Raw genomic sequence first — 16896 nt, 5'->3', positions numbered from 1 at the left:
TATTTTAGTTTATTATTAATATTATTATTATTATTTTAACTTTTGTCTTGTCATATTTACAAGAAGAAAAGAAAAAGGAATGAGCATTGAAAAGAAAGATTTTGCTTCAAGTATCAGTATCTATCTGTATCTCCTCAGCTATTGCTTCCATTCCTCCAAATAAGTTTTGATTCGGGATCCATGTCAATGATGCTACACTAACTTGCATTACCTTCTTTAGCAAGGGATAAAGAAGAAGAAGAAGAAGAAGGATTTCCTGTCAAACAATATATGATTGGACATGTTCATCTTTGCTTTACCTTGTACGCAAAAACAATGGGAACAGAACAGTGCTTGTGATTGAAATTCAAACTAGTACGCAAAAGTCGCATGTCCCCTTCTACTATCAAGATGCAGATACTTATCACTCCTCTTAAAAAAGAAGATGACAATCTAACTTAAAAAAAAAAAAAAAAAAAAAAATTAAATAAAGAGGTGACAGAGATGCATAAGCTCACAAGTTCAGGTTAAAATCACCAAATTCGAGTAGAGTAATATCTAATTTTCATCATTAAATTCAAGATCATGTTTTGTCAATCCTGTGTATCAAACTCTCATCTAATATCTCGCATCCTATATATTCAAAGCCACTTGGAATTGCTCCGGTACACGTAGTAAGGGTACCTGGATAGCCCCGGGTTTGCCAAGCTGACCGCAAGCAGCCATCTGATCATCGCCTCTACTGTCTCTCAAGAAAACAGTGCATTTGGCCTCTGCCAAGATATTCCGAAATTCAATCATCTTCTCTTTGCTGGTTGGTCTAAACTGGGATCCAGAGTGAGGATTAAATTGAATGAGATTGATCTTGCATGGAATCCCTTGAACAAGATCACTAAGCCTCTCTGCATCCTCCAAGCTGAAAACAAAACAATCACTACTGCCGTTATACAGAGAAGCCACATTATTTCACTAAAATGAGATCATGTGCAACATATTTTGCTGTCAACTTGACCAAAATGTTTCACTAGTGTAATAGGTCTGCAATTGAAATGTCCTGTACAAGATAAATATGGCATAAACAATCGAGTTAAATTACTTTTAGCATAAAGCACCATTGCAGTGATATATTAACGTTTTGCATAATCCAAGTGTTAAGATTATTATTACTAGCATAAAAATTTATTAAACGGTGAAGTAAGATTTTTAATTGGTGCAGGAATAAGAATTTAATGATGAGCTCATAGCTTATCATGATTATGAAATTTAGTTCAGAAAAAAAAGATTATAAGAAATTAATGCAGTCATATAAATCTATCCTAAACATTGCCATTTTGTGTGGTTCGGCTTATAATTATAACATCTATAGGCATTATGCTAAGAAGGTGGAGCCACACAATTCTTTTTGGAATAGAGCTAAATGAAATGAAGTGAAGGTGTAACAAGATTTATACTTAGATGTGATTATTAATGCCAGTAGTGAAGGCTAATGCATTCACTACAGTTTCAAACCTATTTAGAAACAAGTAATAAAACAAGGAATAGGCCATTATACAAGAAAGTGCAGCTGGAGCCATTACAAGGCAATAATGACAGTGATCAACCACACATCTTTATCTTTCTGATCGACAAGATTATGCTTTCCAATTGTATCATATTAATTATGCAATTAAACACCATATCACTGTACTGCATTGAACATTGCAAATGGCCCAAAACAATAGTATCCAATGTTAAAAGAAATTGAAAAGGGTTTACTAACCTGTCATTTACTCCTGCAAGCATCACATACTCAAATAGAACTTTGTAGTTATTTTTGAAATGCAGTTCCTTCCGGAGGGTGTCAAGAAGCAAGCCTAAATTATACTTCCTGTTAATTGGCATGATCCAGTTCCTGACCTTCATAGTTCATTAATGAAAAGGAAAGTCAGTAATATGCACATGTTTCTCCAGTAAATAAAAGCAGAGATGAACATATAATATACCTCATCAGTTGTGGCATTCAGACTAACAGCTAAAGCACAATTGGATTCCCGAAGGAAACGCTTTAGCTGGGGCACAAGCCCACTTGTAGAAATAGTGACCTTGCGAGGACTGAAGTGAAGACCCTGATCATGCACCATAATATCTGCAGCTTTAATGACATTCTCAATATTCTGAAGTGGCTCCCCCATTCCCTGCAATCCGTATATCAGATCCAACATTTTAGAGATAACAAGCTTATTGAACAATATGTTTTTATTCACTTAAATACCCATGATGTAGAAAAGACAAAAAAAGGATGGAATTATTTTGTCTTCTTCATAGATGGAAAGAACTCTCCTTCAGATATTAAAGAAAGCAAGATCAAAACAACTTCATTAGATTTTCTTGATAACAAAATGAATAAGGCAAATGGGACAGGAAAACATACAAGGGTTAGTTGGATGTAAATGACCGGATGGTACTAAATACACAGTAGAAGATTAGTATGGTTCAATGGCTAAACAAAAATTCTGAAAAGAAATAAAGGGCAATGTACTTCTTTCTTCAAAGTCATACACACGATTTCCTCATTGGCCAGGAATTTTGTAGTGACAATAAATCAATAAGAACCATAAATTTTTCCTTTGCTGATAAATAGAAAAATAACAGTGATTTTTTTAGATATCCTAACACCAAGCATATTAGTGAAACTTCATTCATTGGATGCAGATCTATAGGATGATGCACCCCACATTTAATTTTTCTAAGCCAATTAAAATAAATTAAAGAAAAAACTGAACCATTCGCTTAGTCATAAACTTACCATAAAAACAACATTTGTGATGGAACCAGCATCACTTGTGAGCAGACGCTGTGCAGATACAACCTGGTCTACAATCTCAGCTGTAGTCAGATGTCTCTTCAAACCCATCCTACAGATTGATTGATTTATAAGGAAGATGCACCTTGTAGAAAGAACACAAACATGAATAATATAGATTAAAGTTCAAAGAAGGAAGATAAAAGCTTGCCTGCCAGTGTAGCAGAACTGACAATTCATGGCACAGCCCACTTGACTCGAAACACAAACTGTTGTCCTACCTCTATCACAAGGTATGATAACCGTTTCTATTACCATCTCATCATCCAACCTAAATAAAATCTGCAAGCTCCTGTGAGTTTCAAAATCAATGAGAAGATAATGCAACTGCCAAAAGAAATATACACAACTGGAACAAAGTGGCATATACACTATGAAGTGTTATAACGAAAGAGAGAACAGATAGAACTGCTAATGGTTATGGCTACCTTTTTAGTTCCATCAGATGCTGTAACAACATCTTCCATAGATATCGCCTTCAATCGAGCATGTTCACTCAGCATTTTCTTGAAATCCTTATTTAAACCTGCACAAGGTTAACAACCAAAAAAAAAAAAAAAGAATTCATAAGACTCGGCATTTCTCTCATGCAGGGAAAAGATGTTCAATAGTGTGAATGCAGAGCAAGTCAGTCACATCAAAACAAGATAAGATTAAAATCATTCAGCGTGCCAAATTAGATACAAAAGAATGAGATAAAATTAGCATTCTACCAAGAAAGGAACTGACAAATACCTTCTAATTCATCAAAATAATGTGCCAACGTATTATTGTTCGCATAAAGGCGCTTCCACAGCATCATAGCCTGACCAGGTCTGAATCCATGAGATTGCACCCATTTCTGACACAGTCCATTCCCACAATTAGAAACATAAAGACTTCTGATTTAATTACAATTACAACAGTAGATTTGGGTATTATCTGGACAACATACTAGAGCTAATTGCTTCGCTTTTTGCTAACTAACTAAACACAAAGCAAGAAGTTGCTAACTTGAGCATCTAAAGACAAATCATTAAGTCATATACTGAAATGAAAATTGAAAAGAAAGAAAGAAGAAAAATCGTACTTCAAGCTCAGTGTAACTCATTCCTTTAAGAAGCACTTTTCCATCCTTATTTGGAATAGCACTAGTGTCATCACTTCCTACACAAATAAACAGCAATAAAATTGAATAATTAAACCATAAAATATAAAATGAGAGTTAAACCAGTATCGTGTTTTCTTAGTCTGCAAATAATATGCTTACCTATATTAAGAAGGGGGAGTGGTGACGAACAAGCGGTGGAGGTGGAAAGTGAACTACGGGCGGAAGAGAAAAGAGAAGTGAAGTGGAGGTGGAGATTAGGCGGCGGAGCAGATAAGAGCGGCGGTTTTAAAGGCCGACTTACAAGAAGCACAACTCGCATGCGCCTCATCCACATACAACCTACCTCCATTTTCACGTTGCCGGTAAGTTGAATGCCACTGGTCCAATAAATACTGCTTTATTTTTATTTATTTATTTTTGTCTTTCGCAATTTGGAAAAAGGCATATATTATTAGGGTGTTTTTAGTCGAATTTGCTTAATATTTTTCTATTTATATGTATTATATAATATTTCTCTAATTATTAATTAACAGAAAATTAAATAGTACATGTCAAGAAAACTTTTTATCGATTTTGTAATAAAAATCAATCTTTTTCTGCTAATATTTTGAACTTTATCCTCCATTCTTTACAACTGCGCTATGGCATTATATCAATCTTAATATGCCCCGAAATGAGAATAAATATTACTTTTATAATTGGAATAATTGAGTTCCACTGAAAATAGAAGCAACTTTCCGAGTTTAAATAATATGGCTGGTGAATTATAGTAGTTGCTATCATTCAGGTTTTGTGTTGAACCTGGACCCGATTCAATTTTGCAGGCAGCACCGAAATTAGCAAAACTATTTTACAGGCAGTTCTGGGATTAGCACAAGCCGGCATAAATCAGAAAGAATTGTATTTTCTTTTTGTGCCGATCAAGTATGAGCAACCCGTTTTAAAACAAGATTAAGGCAGTTATCTCACATCAACTGTCGCCGGTATTAAGAAATATAAAAAGAAAAGAAAGGAGACAAAAAGGAGAGAGACAGAGAGAAAAACGGCATATAACATTAGAACAAATTCAGCCTACAAAATTCATTACTGAAGTTACATCTCTAGTTAGCATGACTAACAATAAAACTGAGTCTGTTCAGCAGTGATGTGATACAGTGATATGATGCTATTGTACATTTATCAATTCTCACCAACTGGCCCGCTAAGATTTCAGTGGAGAACTATGAATAATATTGGGTTCCTCCAAGGCTCCTCTGATCTTTATATCTAACATGTACCCCTCTATCTGACAAGATTTGCACAGTCATTTGTCTTTCAGGATGACTGAAGTGGCCTAATATTGATTAACTTAATGAAGGCATCCAGCTTCGTAATAGGAAATTAGTCCCTGCAAAACAAACAGCCCAGGATGAAATGTTAGCTATCCATTTAGGTAGAGACAATATTTATGAACATGTGTCTGGCAATAAGTTGCAACTTTGCGACTGATGCTGCAATAATTAGTAATGCCTATCTCACTACATGCTCCACCTGCAACCTCGAGTTAAACTAGCACCAAAACATACAGAATGCAGGCACAGCATCCAGTAATTCTAACAAGCATTTTTAGTACGGTTGCAAATGAATGAACCGCCATTCATGAGCGATCTGCAACTTGGTTGGATTAAAGCTCACTCGAGTTTATTTGATAAGGTTAAGAAAAGCTAAATGAATTGTCAAGCCATCAAGATTGGCTTCTGAGGCATAACAGCAATCCTGCTGTCAAATTATTAGAGGAAAAGACATAATTCAAATACATGCAATATATTAACTCATCTAAAGCAAATGTTCACAAGATTAAGTAACTCGTCTATCAGTTTAGGATCAATGCAAGACCAGCCATCATAAAGACATTAGAATTAAGCCTTAGTGTGGAATTTCCTGTTTCAGTTGCACGACTGATTTTAGAAATTCGTGAAGAAATGAAGCTGATGTTTTAGTGACGAACAAATCTTCTTGGCTTCCATAATATTAAGCCTTAACACCAGACTGGTCAATTAAACCAGAAGTGGTAGTTTAATGACGAGTAACCATGTATGCTAAAACTAGTGCCATGATTGCACAAGAGAATGCACTAAAAATGGCTACCATATGAACAAGAGGGACAATACAGCAGAAAAAAAAAAAAAAGAATAACATCATCAGGTAGATGATTAACCATCAAAAAAGGGAATTAGGGATCCATATTAATCTGCTAATCTTTGTGACATTAACAGATACTAGTCCTCTATAGAAACAAATGCAGGTATATGGTATTTAAGTTCATCTTGTACGATATGTTCACAATGACTATAGATAATTACCGTCAATCCTCTCAAGATATCTTCTAACATCATATAAGCTAAAATGACAACTAGAAAAATCAATTAAATTTCCTAGAGAAATGCAAAATGCCTTTTCAGATTTTGGTTTGACCTTAATTTTGTGACAAATATATGCGACCTTATTAGCATATCCTGGGCATTGACAACTTTCATGGTGATACATTGATTGTACAGGCTCGGCATATACAAACAGATAAATGGATATGAATTAGCAATACCAGAACATCTGCATACAAAGGCATTAGCAATAAACATGCAGTAAGAGATTTAACTCACCAGTACTTAATCAAGCCATCCCAACCGCAAGTTGCCACTTTACTTTGCTCCAATGGATGCCACTCACACCCAATGCACACACCCTCATGGCATTTAAGGGTCCTGAAAACTTTAGTGCTCTTCCAGTCCCAAAACCAGCACTTACCCTCACCATCTCCTGACATAACAAACCGTCCATCTGGTGAGAAATTGACTTGGCAAGCATAACCTGCCACAGTATGTCCTTTAAACGTCTTCTTCTTATTCAACTGAAATCTTTCCCTAGTACTGTAAATAAGAATCTGGTTATCCATACTCTGTGCTGCAAACCAATTAGTGTTGGGATGAACAGCAATAGATGGCATAGAATGCATGTGAGGTTCACTAATATATTTTATAACAACAGGGATTCCAAATTCCCATACACGGAGTGATTTATCATCACTTGAAGTTACAAACCTCCTATTATTATCGACAAATGTAATAGTATTTACAGCCCCCAAATGCTGATCATACTCCTGAGTAATTTGCCCTGTATTCATATCCCATTGAACAATTTTCTTATCACTCATACCAGCCAACAATATATTCTGCTTATCATCATCGGGATCAAGTTTAACAACATAAGGAATCTTCCCAGTGGAGAAAGTGGAAATAACCTGACCAGTTTCGGTATCCCAGTACTTAATATTCTTATCATAGCCAGCAGTCAAAAACTTGGTTCCATCATTGCAAAATGAAATATCTCTAACAGCCTTTGAATGACCCATATAAGTTCTCATACACTTACCAGAATTAAACACATCCCAAATCTTGACCTTGGTATCCATCCCAGCCGAAAGAATTAAATGCCCCTTCTTGGGGAAAAACCTAATAGCAGAAACACCTTTAGTATGTCCGCTCCAAGTATGCACAAGTCGTTTTGGTATATAACAATGATCATTGCTGGCTTTAGCATCCTTAGGAGGTTCAATCCACGATCTCCCTTGATAATCTTTCTCTTCCTTACCATGAAAAGTAGTCTTGTCAGCAACAACTTCTCCTTTATCAGCACCTCCCTTCTCTTCTTTCTTCTTCGCATACTCCTCTGCGTACTTCTTCTGCTCCTCAGTCAATTCCGTTTGCAGACCTTCCTTCTTACCAGCCCATGGACTCTTTCGATTCCTCATTAACCAAACATCAGTCGCCGGATTATCAATCTCTTCCTTGTCAGTAACTTGATCCTCAGTTTCGTCGGCTTTCGCTGCTATCTTCTTCTCAACTTTTTGTCTCTTTTGCTCATTTTGGGGAATATTATAAACAGAAATAGCATTATTATTGCGTAAAGCATCTAAATCACCAACATAATTGTTACCTTCAGATGCAGAAGGATCAGCAGCATAACCATACTTATGAAAAGTATTATACTGCTCGTCAAACACAAATGAGTCAATTGCAGCATCTTCCACGAAGCCAAGCTTGTGATTACGCATGCCTTGGGCAATTCCATCTTTTGCGTAAGGATGTGCAGGGCCTTGAATTGGAGCCCAGAGCTGGTCATAGGTTGGGTTATACGCAACGGCGTGCTGAACGGGGTCGATTGGTTTTGAGAGGATTTGATTCGCTTGAGCTACTGCTAGAGCTAGTGTTGTGTCGTCCACTTTCGGTGCGGCGGATTTGGATGGAAGGAGACGGGGTGGAGACGAATCTGGTGAGGAATTAGGGTTTTGGTGTTCTTGTTCGTCTGATTCGTCGTCGTTTCTGTATGTTCGTAGAAGATCCATCTACTCGAATTGAATTGGATCTAGATGAGATGAGATAATAGTGTAACGAGGGTTTCTTAGGGAAGTCCTGAAGAAAATTTTTCTGAAGGCCTTGAGTCGGCGGTTGACAGAGGTAATTAAACGGCGCAAGTGTGGAAGGCGAGGGAATTTTCCCAAAGCTTTCTCTTATGATATTTTAATTATTTAAATGTACTTTATTTATTTTTCCTCTTAAAATTGGATTTTAAATCAGATTTCTCAACATAATTTTTATAATTTATATAAAGAACAATTTATCATCCTAAACTAATAGTCTAATGATAATAATAACATTTTACTAACTAAGATATATTAATTTATTAAAAAATTATATATTTAAAAATAAAAATTAAACCACAAGCATATCTTTTATATTTTATTTATTTTATTTTCATATATTATTTCTAGCAAACAATCAAAAGTTGAATTAAATTGAAAGAAGTTGAAGTAAGAACCTAAAAAGCCAAGTTTAAATATTCATCAGAAAAATGGTTTCGAATGACTGTTTAAGAAAATTTCTCTATTAAGAATATTCTTATATAAACAGTATATACACTATAATTAATAAAATAATTATACATAAATATAAATATTTTATAATTTGATATTAAATAATTGATACAATATTTTATTATTTATGTATTATTTATTTATCTGTTTGACGTATAAGTATGGACATACATTAAATCTATGTAAGAATTTTTTCTTTTTTTCCATTCAATTTCTACTCAAACAATCAAACTAATATAATATTTAAAAAAAATTCATATACTAAATAAATTTTAATTATTATTTTTATCGAATATATGATTTCATTTATCGACATATAGAATTTAAATTTCTATAGAATAATTTTGAAGAGATATTAGAAAGAATACAAAATAATCTTATGTTTATTGTATGAGTACTTTTTTTTATTTTTAATTCTAATTTAAAATAGATAACAAATATATATATTTTTTATCTTCAAATGAGTCCGCCGGAAGATTCGCATATCTCACATTTATTTGAATCCCAAAATTTATAAAAATCATTAAAAGGAGTTCATTATTAATTGCTCATGTCTCTTCCTTTTTTAATTTCCGTCCTTTCTCTCTATTTTTTTCTTTTTATCCATCAAAACATCACTTGCAAGATTATCACTCTCCTCAGTTGCCAATCCTGGATTTTATGAGGTTCCCCTTTTTCAGAGGCGGGGAGAAGTCTTTGCCTTTCTGTATAGTATTTAATTAAAATGGGGAACTGTGTAGGTCTAATTTTTTCATCTTAATAGAATCTGGTAGGAGCAATTATATTAAATGCCATTGAAATTCTAATTCTCTTATACGTGCAAAATAATGTCAAGTTCAACAAATGCAACACTTCAAACAGACAATGGCAGAAACAAACAGTCTAGGAACATATGTCCAATAATACAATGTAGACACTTTCTTCAAGGGTTCTTCATTTTGATCCTCAATTTTCGCGCTATCTGTGCCGCCTTGGGATGAACTGGCCGCTTGCTGCTGTCACACTGTTCTACTTCTACCCAGTTTATTACTTTCAGTATTAGCGACTGAGGTACTTTCTTAGCATCCCCATCTGTAGTACTACTAGTAGCTTTAGATTTCTTCATCCCATTTTCTAGTGCTTTTTCTATGAACTCCATGAACCAATTTCCAGCTTCAGTTTCAATCTGTTTTCCCAATTTAATTGTATTGCTTAAACTGCAATTGCCTGGTTTCTTGTTTTCATCATTCTCATTGATAGCTTCAAGAGGAAGTTTTCCGAGCGGAGTAGATGAACCTTTTCTTTCTGATGAGGCGGCCTTTTGTAAAGTCGTACTTGATCGTAGGAGCTTTCCTAGATTTGCTTTCTGCTGTTCGCTTCTTTCAGGAAATGCAGCGATTGATTTGTACAATGCTGTTCTTCTTTTCGATGAGCTTAGTTCTGAGTTCCTCGATTGGCTGTCCACTGAGTTCTGTATGATTTCATGTAAGATTGGGAACTCCTCTTCAGGCTGCTTTCTATTATCTTTTTGTTCAACTTTTGGGTTTTGAGCAATTTCAGCAGCTGAAGTAGCTGCTTCAATGGATACTATATCAGTAACAGCTTGTACAATTTGGTTGTGGAATTCAAGAAACTGATCAAAACAAGCTGCTGGGGCATCCGGTCTAGCAGACTTGCTCAAGTTTGAAAACATCCTGCGATAGTAATTCAACTTAATTTCAATACCACACGCCAAGATGAGCATTAAACAAAGATAACAATAATGAACAAGGGAAGCTCTAATACTTGAGAGATCGAACTAAAGTCTCAGTAGCGGAAGCTTCTCTAAGTGCCTGGAGTGCAATCTTCTGAGCTGTTTCTCTCTGCTGCACAGCTTCCTGTTAAGTACAAAAATTAGCACACTGAGCTAAAGAATGGTAAAACTTATTTTGTTAAAGAGGGTTAGGAATCTTGAGTTCACCTTGCCAAGCATGCTCAATTTTCCTGGCAAATTGATAGGCAGACTGGTACTATTATCAGAAGCAGAATTACCAGACTGAAACTGTAGTTCCGGTGGAGGCTTTGAGTTGGAATTCTGCGAATCTCCACCCATTTTGAGGGAAGTTACCACCTTTGCATTTCTCAAACTTGGTAGTGGAGTTGAACTTTTATTTTCCTATAGAACAACAAATATTTATTATTTCAAGGAATATTAAGGAAAATTGAATTCCATTTCTTTCCAAACTTAGTAAACAGAAGAAAACAGAACATACATACAGAATAGATCACTTGTTATGCATAATTGAGGAAGATGTACCTACACATGAGTTGAAGGGACTAACTGGGATCCTAGCCTCACGTTCACAGACACTTTTGCTTCTTGGAAACTTCGACGCAGAAGTTGCGATGCAGCTTTTTCTAAGTAATGCAGGGCTCTCTGCCTTTCCATCTACCATTTTAGCCAGTAAACCACCACCAAATGAACACCTAATTCCTGCACTCGCACTTCCATCTTTGCCTATTCTCCCTCTTATCACCGGAGAGGCCGGTTTCCCACAACTTATCCTCTGTTTCACTGGCGTACACTGATCAAAATCCAATGGAACTGGCTTCAAGACCATCGGAGACGAAACCCCATTTTCCAGGTTTTGCCCTGTTCCCCAAGAACCTCTTCTGTGACCTGGAGCCTTAGAGTTGGGGTTTTGTTCACCTTTCTCTCCCTTTCTTCTTAGACCCATTAACGGTTCTGGAGTACCTACAAATGGGTGTCTCCCAGGAAGTGGTTTTGCGCCTTTAACAACAGGAACTGGAGACCCTGGCTCTAATCTATCCACATAAATGAACTGGCCTAGCTGCATTTTGTTACTAAGAACAAAGTCATCTTGTTCAGAAGGAAGACTAACATAGATTGAATGTGAAGAGTCAGAGACTTTAATGTAGAATCCATGTTTAGGCCAGAGATTTTTCTCATCAAGGTCAGCTGGGACAATATCAGTCACCTGTAGAAGCGAACTCCGGTGTTCACTAGTGGCTTTCGTCCCTGTATTCATTCCATTCAGAAGCTTCAGTAGAATTCCAGGTGCCAATGCCGCCATGGCCTTTTCTAAAGAATCTTCAAATCAAGAATCTAAGTAAAATGACAGCTACAAAATCAAAACACGTAAAACCCAATATGACTGGTTCAATCAAGAATCAAGAAAGAATTTTCCACATCAAGAATTCAATTCTTGAATGATAACAACCAAGTCAAGAAAAGCAAACCCAATAGAACTGGTCCAATAAGGAACCCAGAATCTCCTTTGGAGAAAAGAAAGATTCAAGAACCAAGAAACTAGAGAAAGATCAAGAATGGAGAAAAGTTCAGATTGTTGGAGGGTTTTTCATGGCTGGTGATGAAGGATAGAACGAGAAGGAAATTAGGAGAGAGAGTGGTAGGGTTAGTGAGTTGCCGTTGGCAACGGTAAGTAGAGAGAGGTGGGAAAAAGGGATGAACTTTTTTAAAAAATTTAGATTTTCTTTTGGAACGTTGAGGCAACAACGGTCATGTGGGTAGCATGTCTATTCATAATGATTTTGAATTATAAATACAAAAATGAAAAACAGAATGTTGCTGTTGGCTGGCTCTCCTCATACGTATTTCGCTTGTGATTTAAATAATGGAAGGAACCGATGCTAAAGTTGGAACTTTTAACCAACCGGGCGGGATTGCTACGAAACGACGCCGCACTAGTTAAGTTGTTGATAATAATGGCCCTACTTCTTTTTCCTTCTCGAATAAAGATGGGCCTTTAAATGCTCAAAAGAAACATGGGCCTTTAAACGTTCGACTTTGTCAAAATATAACCCTAGATGGGCCTTTAAATATCGGACTGTGTATAAATATAATCCTATTATATGGAGGAATTTATGCCTTATATAAATAATGTTTACTTATATATACCGCAGCAATATTGAATGATTAATTCGTATTAATTATTTAAAATTAAAAATAAATATTTTTGATATATAGAAAGAGACATATATTTAGATTAGAAAAAAAAAATTATATTATGCAAGTTTTATCGTTTACACATGGCCTAATTACAAATTAAATCTTAAATTTTATACTTTTTAATAATTTTATTCAATTATTTTAAAATTTTAAAATAAATATCTTATTTTTTAAAATTTTTAAAAAATATATTTTTCGATGATAATTTTTGAATTTCAAAATAAAAAAAAATGATGTGAGAACTCGATTATGCTTGCTAAAAGAATAATAATTATGAATAAGTAAAAATAGTTTATTATAAATTTAATAATATAATCATTAAAAATCTCACATATGTGCATTATTTCATATATTTTACATTTAAATGTAATAAATTTTTTAATAACTCACTAATTTTAATATTGGAAAGGCTGAATTGACTTGCAACATCATTTCTCTCATTGTTTAATTTTAAAACCTGCTATTAAAAAGTGTTTTTGAATAAAAGTATAGATATTTATATTAAAATTTTAAAATAATTGAATAAAATTATTAAAAAAACATAAAAATCAGAATTTAATTAGCAATTATGCTTTTATACGTTATACAAAAGTTAGGAAAGGGTTTGTTTTCATTTTTATATTTCTTTTAGTTCCCCATTCATTCATGAGGTACTTCTTACTATATTTCCATGAAATAGCATATGGAAAAGGGCATTTTTGAATGGGTATAATGAAATTCAGCATCATCATCTAACATGTCAATACACTAGAGCAAGACAGAACTTTTTAATGAGTCGAGCTCAGTATTACAACTGTCTTTTTTATGTTCTATCCTGTATATTTTCATTTTTGTTTTAGGTTGGAATAGAAATTTATTAATAGATTAATACTAACTTGCCAAGAAAGTATATTAATATTGATTATTTCATAATATTTTGTTAGGGTTTCTATGATAAAAAGATTTAGAGATCAATCCTTAACCATTTCATATTAATGTTGATTAGAGTTTTATAAGGTAAAATTGGTTTGTGATGTAGTCATAAGAATTTTATTGCAGAAATATATGTGTAAAGCAACATGAGCTATAAAGCTAACTTAAGCGATGCAACAAGTACAAAAAGATCTATATCATGAACGGATTGCATCAATCATACTGGAAATTTCTCCAGAACTGTAAGTTTGGAACTCGTATTAGAGTCCATGTAACTAAAAACAAGACAGAAGAGCCTGCAAATATAATGAAGGAATAATGATACTTGGTGAACTTCTATAAACAACTAAGGGGGGAGAGAATTGAAAATTGTTATAACAAAGGCTACGATCCTTTTTGACTCCTTCTGGCTATTATTGGTTTAGTCTTCTGTATCTATCTATGAACTCCTGGATGCGGTAGCCAAACCTGGATCCATTAATCCTTTTAACCTTTCATGAACTCTCACGGTGTCGATTCCAATTCTCGGAGAAATAGCCTGCAAAGATAGTTTACTTAATGAATTAATGCATCTGGATAGCACCATGTTAAATTATATATATATATATATATATATATATATATATATATATATATATATATATATATATATATATATATATATTCGTACTTGCATTTGCAATTCTCCCAAGTACTAAATCAAGAAACTAGTAGATATATATAGATACCTGGGATTTAATTATATAGATAATACGATCACCAGCTTTATGAGATGAACAACATATAACTTGAGCTCCTTCTTCTTGAAGAACATGGATAACCTCATGTAACATAAAGTTCTTATTCAACCCACTGACCAAATTTACTTCTACAATAGAATCATGAGCGGTAGATCTTATGTCTAGCACCGGTCTCAATATTCTTGAGTTGTTTGCAAGCCACTTGATCATCCATGCGAGAAGTCTGAACATATCCTCCAGCTGCTTGTGCCTTCCTTACCTTCAGTTCCTCTATCCTATCATGCATCTCCCTCACATGTTTGACAGCTTCATCAATCAGATTAGGCACTGTCATCTGTGACAAAAAAAAAAAAAGGAAAAATAAAATCCAATGAACTACATAAATTGGAGCATCTCCAATGCTTGGAGGTCTCAAGTTCTATATATATATATATATATATATATAGTAGCATATACAGCACTGCAAGTCTACTGTTGAGAACCTTGGATGATTGGCGACCAAGAACAGACTCAAGACGAGAAAGATGATGTTTCATTAGAGTTCTTCGATCTCTTTCTTTCATGTTTCGTTGAATTCTAGCTGATGATGATAAGCTAGTGTTCCTATCCATATTTATCAATAAAGCCAAAGAGAAACACACAAGAAGAAAGAGTATGTTAAAGGGAAGCAAAAAGACTGATAATAAATTATTCTAAGTAAGTTGTCAGAGGAGTTTGTAGTTTGGCAGTGAATTTGGTGCCCATATACATGTTACACATAAATGTACTATGTGACTTTTGAATGTAAGTCGTGAAGAAAAACTGCAGTGTGAAAGAGAGATCAGGAATTGAAAAAAAAATGGGGCGCGTACTTAAGAAGAATCTCTTTGTTTTTTTCTTTGAAGAACTTAAGAGTCTCAATTAGCATAGGAGGTGTGTGTGTCTGTTTGTATTTATATATATATATATATAGCTAGTCATACTCTCATGGAAATTAACTTTTGCCCTATAATATATATCCATTTTCAGTAAATAATTGGGTTTGTTGGCGTTCAAAGTGGATATTGAGGATGTTTCAACTTTGAAAATTCATGATACTCTGAAATTTGGAGGCAGATGTTGGTGCAAACTAGATGAAGATCATCAACAATAAATGACAAGAGTATTTCAGTCGACAGCAAAAGATCAAATTTCCATGGCATTTCTTGATTTAAAGTCTATTCGTATGCATGCTGCCGCAACTAAGCAGTGTACTTCCCTTCTGCCCTGATTCATATGTAATTATTAATTAATACATAAAATCGTTAATCTCTACTAGATAATCAAATTAATACTAAGGATTAAGTTAAAAGAATAGTCCTTCCTTGCATTCACTATCTCCTAATATTGATTAAAACTTTTTATATTTACCTATCTCATTAATTATTCATCATTAAATTTATGCGGTAATGACAAGTGGCGATACATAGTAAATTGGAAGCATAAAATGAGAGTAAGCAATGTAAGGCACTTGCCATAACGTCAAAGTTCTCACATTCCTTTCTCTTCAATACTCATGAAATTGTCGATTCTCTACCAAAATGGTTCATTATGCATCGGTATTCAATCCATCTAATCAATATTAAAATGATTAGAATTAGTTATTTAGTTGGTTGAACATTTTATTTGATGTTATGGCAAGTGCCTTGCATATATATATATATATATATATATATATATATATATATATATATATATATATATATATATATTAGTAATATGGGACTCCTATTTCCCTTCAAATGCAATTGAGATTTAACTTTAAGGCTCAGTTATCATTTGAAATTGATATTTTCATCTTCAAACTTGAAATTGATTGAGACACAACATCAATATCGGACTAAATTATTGCGAATAAACCTTCAAATAAAAATTAGAAAAGTAAAACATCATATGAGACGTGTTTAGATATCATATTAGAAATTCAGTTAATTAATTAAAATGAAAGTTAAGTAAATATGTGAAATATATAGACAACTAATAAAATTAAGCTTGGATCCAATCAATACCAAAATGACTGAACAAGCCATTTGGTAGGGATAATGACACAAATTATCATTCAACTTTATATTTAGTTTCATTTTAATTTAAAAAGTTAATTTATTTCTTTTCAATCATTCAACTTTAATTTTGGTTACATTTCAGTTATTTGGCCAATGAAAGATTGATATGTCATATTTTTCTCTTATTATTACTCTTTTTTTAGTTATTTTTATAATATATCAATTTTTTTATTTGTAAAAGTGACTAAATTCAAACGTAATTAAATTGAAACGAAATAAGCTAAAATCTTATAACCAAATGAAGTTAAATACAAAATTCAATAATTATTTATATCATTATTCCTACTTGAATAGACTTTAATATTTATAAGCTATTTATATCTCATTTTTAGCAATGCGAGATCTCTAATATAAATATAAAAGAAAAATCAAAATCCATAGGAAATAATCATAA

The 16896-nt window shown here is 33.7% G+C and overlaps 3 protein-coding genes and 1 pseudogene across 4 annotated transcripts; all 4 read right to left on the bottom strand.

Annotated features, from left to right (window-relative positions):
• Positions 1-484: 484 nt before the first annotated feature.
• Positions 485-4302, bottom strand: LOC107261750 (dual-specificity RNA methyltransferase RlmN). Its single transcript, XM_015723134.3, has 9 exons — positions 4071-4302; positions 3891-3967; positions 3557-3662; positions 3250-3347; positions 2973-3103; positions 2765-2873; positions 1962-2153; positions 1739-1875; positions 485-895 (listed from the first exon to the last, which is right to left on the bottom strand). Exons 1-9 carry the CDS (start codon positions 4258-4260, stop codon positions 613-615), a joined length of 1323 nt encoding a protein of 440 aa, XP_015578620.1. The 5' UTR covers positions 4261-4302; the 3' UTR covers positions 485-612.
• A 642-nt stretch (positions 4303-4944) lies between these two features.
• On the bottom strand, positions 4945-8469 carry LOC8276468 (pre-mRNA-processing factor 17). 2 transcript variants are annotated; one of them, XM_048377310.1, is made up of 2 exons: positions 6551-8468; positions 4945-5298 (listed from the first exon to the last, which is right to left on the bottom strand). In XM_048377310.1, the coding sequence occupies exons 1-2, from the start codon at positions 8290-8292 to the stop codon at positions 5292-5294; spliced, it is 1749 nt and encodes a 582-aa protein (XP_048233267.1). In that variant the 5' UTR covers positions 8293-8468; the 3' UTR covers positions 4945-5291. The 2 variants fall into 2 exon arrangements, with proteins under 2 accessions (XP_048233267.1, XP_025014266.2); XM_025158498.2 differs by lacking the exon at positions 4945-5298 and having other exon boundaries at positions 6547-8469.
• A 1107-nt stretch (positions 8470-9576) lies between these two features.
• On the bottom strand, positions 9577-12387 carry LOC8276467. Its single transcript, XM_002525341.4, has 4 exons — positions 11100-12387; positions 10760-10954; positions 10585-10676; positions 9577-10493 (listed from the first exon to the last, which is right to left on the bottom strand). Exons 1-4 carry the CDS (start codon positions 11871-11873, stop codon positions 9743-9745), a joined length of 1812 nt encoding a protein of 603 aa, XP_002525387.1. The 5' UTR covers positions 11874-12387; the 3' UTR covers positions 9577-9742.
• A 2001-nt stretch (positions 12388-14388) lies between these two features.
• Positions 14389-15150, bottom strand: LOC112535771 (annotated as a pseudogene).
• Positions 15151-16896: the final 1746 nt, after the last annotated feature.

This window comes from Ricinus communis, chromosome 7, assembly GCF_019578655.1.
Source record: "Ricinus communis isolate WT05 ecotype wild-type chromosome 7, ASM1957865v1, whole genome shotgun sequence".
NCBI classification, from domain to species: domain Eukaryota; kingdom Viridiplantae; phylum Streptophyta; class Magnoliopsida; order Malpighiales; family Euphorbiaceae; genus Ricinus; species Ricinus communis.
The sequence above is the reverse complement of the archived record's forward strand: the minus strand, read 5'-3'. Positions and strand labels throughout refer to the sequence as shown.

What these genes read in the sequence shown, in the direction of transcription:
- LOC8276468 (XM_048377310.1), bottom strand. Translation starts at nt 8,292, where the DNA reads ATGGATCTTCTACGAACATACAGAAACGACGACGAATCAGACGAACAA.
- LOC107261750 (XM_015723134.3), bottom strand. Translation starts at nt 4,260, where the DNA reads ATGGAGGTAGGTTGTATGTGGATGAGGCGCATGCGAGTTGTGCTTCTT. An exon ending in CAGTTCTGCTACACTGGCAG is followed by an intron (nt 2,874 to 2,972) that starts GCAAGCTTTTAT and finishes ATCAATCTGTAG; the next exon opens with GATGGGTTTGAAGAGACATC. An exon ending in TGAATGCCACAACTGATGAG is followed by an intron (nt 1,876 to 1,961) that starts GTATATTATATG and finishes TGAACTATGAAG; the next exon opens with GTCAGGAACTGGATCATGCC.
- LOC8276467 (XM_002525341.4), bottom strand. Translation starts at nt 11,873, where the DNA reads ATGGCGGCATTGGCACCTGGAATTCTACTGAAGCTTCTGAATGGAATG. An exon ending in AATTGAGCATGCTTGGCAAG is followed by an intron (nt 10,677 to 10,759) that starts GTGAACTCAAGA and finishes TGTACTTAACAG; the next exon opens with GAAGCTGTGCAGCAGAGAGA. An exon ending in ACTTTAGTTCGATCTCTCAA is followed by an intron (nt 10,494 to 10,584) that starts GTATTAGAGCTT and finishes TTACTATCGCAG; the next exon opens with GATGTTTTCAAACTTGAGCA.